Source organism: Acipenser ruthenus, chromosome 14 (genome assembly GCF_902713425.1).
Source record: "Acipenser ruthenus chromosome 14, fAciRut3.2 maternal haplotype, whole genome shotgun sequence".
NCBI lineage: Eukaryota > Metazoa > Chordata > Actinopteri > Acipenseriformes > Acipenseridae > Acipenser > Acipenser ruthenus.
In genome coordinates, this window is record NC_081202.1 from 35243972 (window position 1) to 35256091 (window position 12120).

General features: G+C 39.6%; 1 protein-coding gene across 1 annotated transcript in view; it reads left to right on the top strand.

The window, feature by feature from the left end:
- The first annotated feature begins 6118 nt into the window (after positions 1-6118).
- ninj2 (ninjurin 2) overlaps positions 6119-12120 on the top strand; it is a 54903-nt gene continuing 48901 nt past the window's right edge. Inside the window, exon 1 of the mRNA XM_034033271.3 lies at positions 6119-6278. Coding sequence (XP_033889162.3) covers positions 6246-6278 — 33 coding nt within the window. The 5' untranslated portion in view covers positions 6119-6245. The remainder of the gene's footprint in view (positions 6279-12120) is intronic.

Below are 12120 nucleotides of genomic sequence, written 5' to 3' on the forward strand. Positions count from 1 at the left end.
CTCTGTCTCAGAGCTAATGCATGTGGGGTCTGCGCTTCCACAGGTCATTCAACATCCCTCTGCCCTAAGGCTGCTATAGCATCAACTTCTAAAGCAGCACCTGGTACCACCTCTAATTATTCAAATAGATCCTCCTTTCACAATCCAATACATTCCTCAGCACTTCCCAATCAATCCACAAGATAAGACAAATACAGGCGCAAAATCAGATTCACACGAGGAAGACAAATTTGCAATAACTTCAACACCAGTTTCTGTTCAAACAGGCAGTGTAATTTCATTCACATGTGCAGCACTTGTGGAGATGCTCACACCAACTCAATATGCCCTTTAAATCGCAAGTGACTTTCTCCGATGCTCGTGGTCACCACTCCCATAAACATTCCGGCATTATACAACAAATTAAAAAATCATCCTGACATCAATTTCACCAATTACTTAATTGACGGATTAAAAAACGTGTTTTCAACTGGTCTCACTGAAATTCCTTCATCCTCATTTCAAAGTAAAAATCTTCATTCTGCTAATCAAGATCCAGAGTCAGTTCAATTCCTCATCGAAAAATAAATTAAAAAAGGATTTATAGTCGGCCCTTTTGTAGCTCCTCCTTTTCCAGTTTATAGAATTAATCCTATTGGCATAGCAACTCGGAAAATGTCAGGGAAAAAGCGTCTTATTGATTTATCAGCGCCGCGGGGTTCAAGCATCAGCAGTATCAACGCGCTTATTCCTCAAGATCAATTTTCTCTTCATTACATTACTATTTCAGACGCGATTCACTCAATTAAATTAGCAGGTTGTGGTTCCTGGCTAGCAAAAGCGGATATATCTGATGCATTTAAAGTAATGCCAATCCATCCTTCTCTCCGCCACCTGTTTGGTATATGCTGGGAAGGAAAGTTTTACTTTGCCACTCAATTAACTTTCGGTTGCCGCAGCAGCCCGAAGATATTTGACACTCCGTCAGAAGCATTATGCTGGATACTTCTCAATGCCTGCCATGTTCCATTTCTGCTCCACCTGCTTGATGATTTTTTGTTGATCTCCCCTCCTTCAGATCCGCCAGCAGAAGCGATTACTAATCTTAAGAGTTTGTTTTTAGAAGTTGGCGTTCCGCTCTCAGAGGAAAAAACAATTGGCCCCCTGCATTCTCTGGAATTTCTTGGAATCATGCTAGACACAGAAAAATTCGAAGCCAGCCTCCCTGAGCCCAAACTCAATCACATTCGATTTCTTATTCAGAACTTTCAGACAAGTAAAACAATTAGAAAACGTGCACTGCTTTCATTGCTGGGTCACTTCAACTTTGCAATTCGCATTTATATCTTGTTTACTTGCTCTTGCATCAACAGCAAAAAACTTGGATTCCTACATAAATATTTAATCAGAAGCTAGGAAAGATATTAAAATGTGGTCTGCTCTTATTCAGCACTGGAACGACTTGTCCATGTTTTATGACGATTTCATCTCAGCACCGCACGACATGGCTTTGTTTACAGACGCATCATCTCTTGGATTCGGAGGGCTTTTTAAAAATGAATGATTTTCCAGTATATGGCCCCAGGAAATTGAAAATCTATCTCCTCAGCTAAAATCTACAGCTCTTCTTGAGATTTACCCAATAGTTGCAGCAGCCCAGCTATGGGGTCATCTCTGGACTAAGAAATCAATCTTATTTTATTGCGATAATTTAGCTACAGTTCATATTATAAATAAAGGACATTCCAGTTCCCCTCTTATGCAATTACTGCGGCGGCTAGTATGGATTTCAGTAGCCAACAATTTTCTAATACAAGCGCGCCATCTACCGGGCATATTTAATAATGCAGCTGATGCTCTCTCTCTCGTTTACAGATATCCAAATTCCACAGCTTGATTTCTACAGCTCTGCCATCCCCAGCAGCAACTCCTCAGTTCAACCAGTTCATTTTCAACTGAATTCAACCATCAATAAGCTATTATTTCAGCTCAAGATTACATGGCTTCAGCACTTGCCCCTTCTACCAGATCTTCTTACTCTACAGGTTGGGCTTGTTATGAAACCTTCTGCTCTCAAAACAGGATCAATCCTACTTCTTTCAACCAGAATTGGATCATGGCTTTTATAGTTCATGCAAAGGATTTTCTGCATCTGGCACCAGTTACAATTAAATCATATTTGTCAGGAATTCAACACCAATTTCGCTTGATGTCTATTTCTTCCCCAACCATACTATCAATCCCAGCCATTCGTCTCCTCCTTAGAGCAATTTTCAAGAGCTCTCCGGCTGCATCTACCACTCGCCTGCCTATCTCTGTTGACATTCTTGGCAACATGATTTCAATTCTCTGCCAAGGCTGTTTTTCTCCAATCAGTGACCTAACAATGGAAGTATTATGTCTTTTTGCATTTTTTGGTTTTTTGAGATGCTCTGAATATACAGTCCCGTCTATTTTCCTTCTCTGGGGATTCGCTGCAGTAACCTTACTCATATTCCAGATTCTCATTTTATTCTCTTTCTACACATTTCAAAAACTGATCAGCTTCGGCAAGGACAATGTATTCAACTTTCAAAAATTGACTCTCCTCTATGCCCATATGCTTCCATGCTGAAATACATTACAGAACGTAAACCCAAATCTCCTTCCGACCCCCTGTTCATCAATGCAAGTGGGTCTGTTGTCTCAAGGCATTGGTTTTCTTCTCAGCTCTCCACTTTGGTTTCCAGAGCAGGACTTCCCCCTCAGTTCTACACTCCTCATTCATTCAGAATCAGGACTTCAGCAGCAGGAGCAAAGATTAACCAGCATTTAATAAAAAATATGGGACGCTGGACTTCATCAGCAATCGAAGCTTACATTCATTCTTTACCAGCCGAAATAGCATCTGCCCATCAGTCCATTGCTAGTATGTCCAGAGTGGGGACGACCTTTTTGCCTGGGCCACCAAAGGTTTCCTCCTTTAAATACATTTTAAAAAAAATATACAAAAAAAATAAAAAGGGGTGTTTTCCTTCCCACTGTGCAGAGGGTCTTCACATAGGCTGTAGGATACAGTTAAGTGTTTTTTCTTTTTTTCCTGTGTCACGATAAGTCCATCTTTTGGGGGTTTAGTGATTCCACTTTCTCCAACCCTTTGTTAAGCATCGCTTCATTTACCTTATAGAGGAGGGGACCCCTGGCCAAACCCCTCCTTTAGCATACATGATTGCTTGTCTTTTTCTCTTTCAGGTACTGATGCCTCTATTTATGTGAGGGCCCCAAGCGGTGGAACCCCTCTTGTTTGTCGGGTCTCCTCAAAGACGGTGACCCCTCTCCTGTTTGTCGGGTCTCCTCAGTGATGGAACCCCCCTTCTATTATGTTGGGCTTTGAAAGAGGCGATACACCCCGCTCTATATGTTCTAACATCTACTAACTTGTTTTCTTTCCGGTTTGCGAGCCTCTTCGTATGTCGGGTAACCTCAAAGACGGTGCCCCTCTTTGTATGTTGGCCCCCCTCCTGTTTGTCGGGTTTCCTCAGCGACGGAACCCCCTACTGCATATGTTGGGCCTTTGAAGAGCCAGAACCATTTTTCATGTTAATAATACTAATCAGTGTTTTTCTTTCTGGTTCGCGAGCCTCTTCGTTTGTTCGGTCATCTCAGAGACGATGACCCCTCTTTCGTATGTCGGGTCATCTCAGAGACGGTGACTCCCCTCCTGTTTGTCGGATTTCCTCAATGACGGAGCCCCTCTTTATATGCGTAGGGCCTTTGAAGGACGGAACCTTTCTTTTATATATTTATATATATTATATATTATACGTTACTAACTTCATGTCTTAAATCATCACAGCAGATGGCCTAGTTCCACCCCGTGAAACACCAATGTGTACAGCACGGGGTAAATAACACGGGAACGACAGTCCCAAATAATAAACAATATCTGCCCCACAATAATACAGACATGGTCACCAGTCCTGGGTGCCTGCAGTAGTGCTCGTGGTGGGTAATCCAAATTTATATTTGTGACAATGGTGAAGTGTTGTCCGGTTTAGTGCTGGCCATTGGCGACAGCTCCGGATCTGTGTTAGCCGCCTAGTAATGCACAAGACAAGACAAGTATAAGACAAACAAACAAAAACATGGTACTTTTTACATGCAACAGGGTCCCTCACAGTCCTTCTCAGTTTATTTACACAGACCAATGCAAAGGAACAGATTACGATTCTCCACCCCCTTTTATGCTGTCACACATGACCCCTTGGTAAACGAGTGCAACCACCTCTCCAATCTGAAGCTGTCACGTCGTTTCCCTTCCAGGTCAATGCTTTATTGCAATGGAGTCTCGCCCCCTTCCTAGCTGGCTTACTTCCCTTGAACCCTGGGAAAGAACTGTCAGGCCAGCCCATCCAGGGAACTCTGTTCTCGCTGCTTAGCGCCCTCACAGGTCGGGAGGGAGATTTACAACCAAGAATCATTGTATTTCTGTCACAGGGCCCTATGTGGTAACCCCCCTTCAGCACATACCCAATTAGGCTATGAGGTTATGAAGCTTACAAATAGTGTCTTGTGCATAAATGAGAAGCACCTGCCATACCACTGTTAATAGGGTGTTGGGACACTATGGGGAGCAAGGGTGGGCAGTATAAGCTGATTTCTGTCCTACCACTCCAATAAAGCACCTTGATTTATCGGTCAATTCCAGCACCTCAGTTTGTTATTTAGTATTTTGTTCTTGACATCATCTTTGTCTCCGTTCAGCTGTAGAAGCCAGGAACCTCACTGCTCCATGGATACTACAACAAGTTTTGAAAAATAAAAATAATTACATTTTCAGTCATATCAGTGAGAATGGACTTACTCATGAGTAAGCCAGTGTATTAAAGTGAGTTTATGGGCTCTGAATCACTCCTGGTTAGAATGGGTTGACGTCTGCAGGGAGTTCTCTCTATCAGCCCTCCATCAAAGATGGTCAGATCTTAATTTGCAACAGGGAGATGCAACTGTGTACAGAATACATGTCAGGGATGACAGCCTTTGCACAACAAAGGAATCTGTCGTGTGAGGGACATTACGTTTGCGTGGTATAAATAAACATTTAATTGACATACAATTACCAATTTATTGAAGTTCATTTAGATCTTAATAAACAGTGCGTATATTCCATATATATGATAAATATGTTGATTACAATTCATATTGGTAGTTGCCTACTTTCCAACAAGTATTTAAACCATACAAAGGCAGCTATGTATAACATTATTACATTTTGGAATACAATGGATATATATTGTTACTGTCACAGGGCTTCTATAAAAGGTAGGTATTGAGACGGCCATTGAAATAGAGATGCTATTAAGAAGTTATAATTAACAGATGGAAGCAGAACAAATGCTTTGTAAACACAAAACACTAAAGCAACTGACTAAAGCTCCTACACACTCTACAGAACAAAAGATATTTGCATCATTTTATATCCACCTGCCTTGCAGCTGAATTCACTTTAATTAACTGATTGGCAATTGGCCAACCACCAGTCACTTAGACCTCACTGTAAATTACTGTATTATTATTACTGTAAATTACTGTATTATTATTATTATTTAGTCATTTAACAGATGTTTTTATTCAAAATGACTTAACCACCACCAAAATACACACTATACAGTATTAATATGCCTACTGATAATGTGTAGGGTCTTCACCCTGTCACATTTTCATTTCCATATTGGCTAACTGAACTTAAATAAATGGTTAATTCCATACCAGATGAAGTCTAATGTGCGTCACACAAAAAGCATTAGTTTAACCAAGGCATAACAAATTCCTAACTTTAACATTATTATGAGTCATTTATTTATAGTTTTAATATACTAACAGGCTTGTTTTGCTTTTACAAAACCATCTTGCTTACTTTGTGCTGGAGATAAAGTGAGTAAATCTGTATTTATCAAGGCAATTTGCTGACTTGTCTTGCAATACGTACTCTACAGTATGCATTTTTTATTTAGGAATTCATTAAAATGTCTTACATAATGCAGTCAGTTCTTTATTTATTTATTTTTCTTATCAACACTGAAATAGTGGCTAGTTTTCCTTTAAAATTTTTGTCGTTGCTTGGTCAGCCCACACAACCCCCATCTGTGAATGAATACCACACTTGTTCAGCTGCCCAAGGCTGGTCAGCCTGCCCATTGCCCTTGAACGTCTTAAGAACTGTCTGGTAGTTGTTGTCTCTGCTTACTGAGCTAACAAACTCCAGCGGGACTAGAAACAGCACTAATATGGGATCGGCAAGAGGTCGCACTGAGATGCAGGTATGCAAAAGAATTTCAAAATGCACACTTGTTGTTTGACTATTTTGTTTCATAAAAATGTCTTTCTGCTCTGTTTGTTTTGTACAGTGGGTGTTGAATTTTTCAGGCAGGTTAGAAAATTCAGAACTTGCAGTGGGGCACAATTACATTCCCCAGAGGCCGGTGCAATAAACTTTAATGGGTTAATCAAAAATCAATTAGAGCACAGTTGCAAGGAAACAGGGACCCGTAATGTCCCCGGAGATCAGAGGACAGCGTTAACAAAGCACTTCAAGCACCTAATTGTCAAAATTTCAGTAAGACGAGTCTCATTTTAGTGGAACTGTTATTTATATCGTGGTGTGTTTGGCTGGGATGGTGTGATAAAACTGCCTTGCTTGTTATACATTATTTGAAGGATATAATGCAAAACATGTTTTTGTAGTGGTAGAAACGTGACCTTGAAGTTTCTAGGGGGTGATTCCACTTACCTTGTGCAGTTCTTCTCCTTCTTCTTGGGTCTGTTTATATGTATTTTATTTTGCATCTACAATATACAGTATTTATGTTTTTTAATTTCTTTCTGGAGTTACGACTGTTCCCTAATATAAGTGTGTGTGTATATATATATATATATATAAAGCATGACATCGGGTAGAAGAATTCAAAGTTCTAGGCCTTCTAGGAACTGGGTTACCCGATTCCTGGAAAGGGTTAATTACACCGTTTTTGACCCTAAAGCACTACGAACTAACGCGCGTGTGTTTGTGATTGTAGGCCGAGATAATCAAGTTTTAAGGTCGTTGTACGTCATGGCCGAAGCAGGGGAGAAGGGAAGGGAAGGGAATGCAAGTCAGCTGACCGCAAGCATTTCTGTGTGTTCTGCTTTCACATTTTTTAAATGGTCAGTTTGAGAAATAAACTTTTTTTCAACAGCTGACCCTGCTTTAGTACAAAGCTCAAGCAACATACTGTTTTACATAATGGTAACGTTGCTCTTGAATTACTGTGGCTGATTCTTTGGCTGAAGAGATATTATCAGCTCATCATCTAACCATGGAATCTTGTGCAATTAAATCACTTAAACTCCTGACGGTAAACAATGTAACAAAATCTACTGGGATGCAAGACGCAAGAGAAAAAGGAAGAGGAATCGAATCCTGAAAATGGATTTGGGTAATATCGAGAACCGGGTAACCCGTTTCCCCGAATACCCTATGTCATCCCTAATATGTTGTTTAATGTTATTATGGCAGATGTTGTTATCTGTAGGATTATTACTGGCACTAAACTGCCAGTAGCTGCACAAAACAAATGCCTGATATAACTACCTACCCCTATAACTAAAGCAAGGCCAAAAAAAATAAAAGTCTCAGGATTTCTCTTTCTTCAGCATTGATTTTAAACTACTAGAAGGTATGTTTGTTGGAGTTTCTTAATAGCAGGTGAATTTGTATTGTTAAAAAGAAACCCCCACAAGATTGCTGCCAGTAGATTTGTTACTGGTTCTAATCTATTATTATTATTATTATTATTATTATTATTATTATTATTATTATTATTATTATTTTACTCTTAAGAGGCAGTCTCCTGACAAGCATTTTTCAAGGGTGCATCTGTTTGCTATTAGAATGAATGGCCAATTCAGTTACTATATAATTGAAGAACTGTAATGTATTGTAAAGTAACACAATAAGCGCCTGTGTTCTCCATCTACATAGCATCATGCGAGTGCAGGGGATTGCACTATAGAACACAATGCACAATGCTGGATTGAACAGGGCGCTAACAGGTACTATGACAGCATGTAAGACTTTATGAACTTTGCTCTATCTATTTATATGAAGTACAGACACACACAGCGCAGGTGGTTATTTGTAGCGCCTACAGGAATTTTAGTTCCCCAATTCAGTTTTTATTTGGAGCTACAGTATTTGCCCTAATGGAAAATATTAGATCATGTGTTAATCAGCAACTAAACAACTTTAGGGGAAGAAAAAATGATTTTCGTTTTTTAAAATCTGTTTTGGTTTCTGAGCTGTAACACCCAGCTCATGTACAGACTAGTACTTTTAATATTTGCATATCCTGAAATAATGTAAAAAATAAAACAATAAAAGGAAGCACAAGAGATAATACATCTATTTGTATCACTGCAGCTAAAATTACATCTGAATTTTGCTGCCCAGGTGCCTGGTGAGCTCAGACGGACACATACAGGGCTGGCCTTTGTCCTCCAAAGGCTGTAGCTCGCTGACATCCGCTGTAAAGTTCCTGGGTGTAAAGAGAACATTAGCTTAGTTCTGGGGAATTGCTGTGGTGAGGGAACGTAATTGGACATACATTTTTGAGAAATCTGTAGATAAAGTAATAGGCCACTCTAAATTAAAAAAATAAATAAATACAATACTATACTGCAAAATGGCATCCCGACTCATTAGGATCAATATTGGTGCTCTACAGCATCACAACAAATAACAGCATCCAAAAATTCTGCTGTATTATCAGTTTGTAAAGGGAAGAAGTCAGGACTAACTAACAACAGTCTGTCTGACTGTGCACCAAGCTTGAGAAGAAGTACACAAACAAAGATAACAAAAATTGAAATTTAAAATAGGTGTTTAAAAATACAATCCTGAATGAATGTCCTGGTTTTAGCTTATCTGGTCATTTCAGTTCCAGAGAGATTATAGAGCCGAGACAAGGTGGTAATAAGGTTTTGTTCTGGAATACGTCAACAAGATTTATAAGCCAAGCTGTCACTGCCAGCCTATCATGCTACAGGACACGTATAATTGTAGTTTCTGTGGTTTATTTCAGTGCTCCAGGATTTTGCTGTTTCTAGGACCTGATATTGACAGGTTAGGAAGTTAACTGACCTTTATGAAAGTTGAATGCAGTAAGGCGTAGCCAGCTATGTAATAAAAGTTTTACACGTTTGCAGTGTTTTTGTACAGTAAGACCACCTATGTTGGAGGTCCACTCGTCTATAGAGATGACTCTGATAAAGCCCTCTGTATATACACTGCAGCTGTTGCCTGTTTAACTTGCTTCAATTTGGCATGCTTTAATAGATAATAGTTTTCAGTGTATAAACACCACAGCCCTTATTTTGAAGCACAAAGACAGTAACATTGCCACTATTGGGAGTCATGGTAGTCACTCCAGCCAAGTTAGATTAAAAGAAAAACTACCTTGACTACCTTTACATCTAGAGTACTGACACACTGTGTAGATGTTTCTTAGCTTCAGTCTGTGACATATTTCTAGTTTAAGAGGTTTGATTTCTTCTTAAAAATAATTAATCTTCTTCAGGTAAAGTCAATCAAAAATAGTTTATTCAGGAATGAAAATGCTAACAGGAACAAAGCAAATCAAAGAACACGTACAGCATGCGGTAGACCTCAGGAGATGTAGTGTCTGAGCTGGCATCAGTGTAGATGTTAGTTTCTGAGCCCAGCTTTCATGACATCAGAGATGTTAGTTTCTGAGCCGGCATCAGTGTAGATGTTTCTTAGCTGAGCAAAGAAATTACTTCGTATAGCACACATATACAGCTAGCTGATGTAATTTCCTTGACCAAATTTGGTCTTATTTCCCTAGCATGATGCCTGTTGTGAGACAAAGCACACTGGCATTTCTTCACTTTACCAATGTCAGCAGAAACCCAGATAACAAGAAGTTACATTTCAGAACAATGCTATGAGTTTTGCTCAATTCTCACAGACGGCAAAGTGCCATACTCACGCATCAATAGGTCGAACAACAAGACTGGTGATTGCAAACAGCTGATGTGCACCAGCTATGTACAGCTTAATGTTAAGACTTCATTAACCCTGCGTTGATTCAGAGCTTACATTAAACACAAGAAAATCACACAATGTTTAATGACAGTTTCAATGGTTTCTTTACCATTTAAATGGGAAGCATAAGTAACAGTATTATAATGGAAAAGGAACAAAGGCTGATGAAACAGTAAGGGCTTGCACAGTTTAACTGGAACAATGTGTACCCTGTCCCACACAAGGTGCGCAGTTATCAGAAAAAACCTACATGTTCCAATTGTCTAGTGTATTATTATGCATTCTGTGACACTTACCTAAAGTTATAGCATGTCACTTTTAACAAAAGTAAATGGTTTGTACATAGGCTCAAAACAGTTTATTAAGCAGAAACAATTTATGCGAAAACAAAAGTGTTATCTGTCCCAAGGTCACAGCTGTACTCTGAGTTATGAAAAGCCAGTCACTCCCTACAAGGCCAGGGCAATACATAGGCAAAAATCCTGACACTAGGTTCTGTCTGAACCTGTGAGATCTCTGTAGATTCCACACCCAGTCCATCCAGCCTCCTATCCTGACCCCTCACCTAGGTGCCCTGTCCCACTCCAAAGCAAAACTGTCTCAGAAATTCTCACACTCTCCTGTCAGCTCTGGTCTTCAGTAGGTTTCCAAGGCGGTTGAAACATTCCGAAACGGCCTGTGAAAACTTACTGAACCCCCCTTGACTCACGTGGTGACCCCTGGGTGCCCTCCTCACGGGACTCATGTAGCACCTCTCTGTGTGGGTGAGCTCTCCAAGTAATGTGGGTTATACAGGAGCTGTCACTAGCAGCAGTGTAACTAGAGCCGAATCATTTGACTAGAACCATCCCAGGATTGTATAACCTATTTATTAGCTGATTAGAATGACTCTGCACTTGCTGCACCACTGTGAAAGAGCTGGGACTGCAGGTCTGTCTTCAATAGGATCTCACAATATGATATAAATAAATACTACAAATAATAATACATACATAATAATATACAGGCACTGGGGACCAGTCTAGAGACACTCCTTTATAGTATTTGAACATCAGTCGTTTTCAAAGCAAATAATATTGTGTAGCGATCCTGGGCCGGGTAGCTAATTTTAGCAGTGATGGTTCTACTGGTCCCTGTAGTTTGTTTCAACACAGGAAGCGACCAGATACCAGGAAGAAACCTTTTTTTTTATCTACTACACTTGAAAAATCTAATTCTCCTGGATAAAAGTTTTTAAAAAAAGAAACAAAACATCTTTGACACAAGAAAAGGGGGAGGGGGAGGCATTGCTGATGCTGCTGATGCTATTAAGAGGGAACACATAAGAACATAAGAGAGGTTACAAACAAGAGGAGGCCATTCGGTCCATCTTGGTCGTTTGGTTGTTAGTAGCTTATTGATCAAAGAATCTCATCAAGCAGTTTCTTGAAGGATCCCATGGTGTCAGCTTCAACAACATTACTGGGGAGTTGTTTCAGACTTCAACAATTCTCTGTGTAAAAAAGTGCCTCCTATTTTCTGTTTTGAATGCCCCTTTATCTAATCTCCATTTGTGACCCCTGGTCCTTTTTTCTTTTTTCAGGTCAAAAAAAGTCCCCTGGGTCGACATTGTCAATACCTTTGAATGCTTAAATCAGATCGCTGCGTCTTCTTTGTTCAAGTCTCAATAGATTCAATTCTTTCAGTCTGTTTGCATAGGACATGCCTTTTAAACCAGGAATAATTCTGGTCGCTCTCCTTTGAACTCTTTCTATAGTAGCCATATCCTTTTTGTAGCGAGGTGACCAGAACTGAACACAATATTCTAGATGAGGTCTTACTAATGCATTGTAAAGTTTTAACATTACTTCCCTTGATTTAAATTCAACACTTTTTACTATATATCCGAGCATCTTATTGGCCTTTTTTTTTATAGCTTTCCCACATTGTCTAGATGAAGACATTTCTGCGTCAACATAAACTCCTAGATCTTTTTCATAGATTCCTTCTTCAATTTCAGTATCTCCCATATGGTATTTATAATGGACATTTTTACTGCCTGTGTGCAGTACCTTACACTT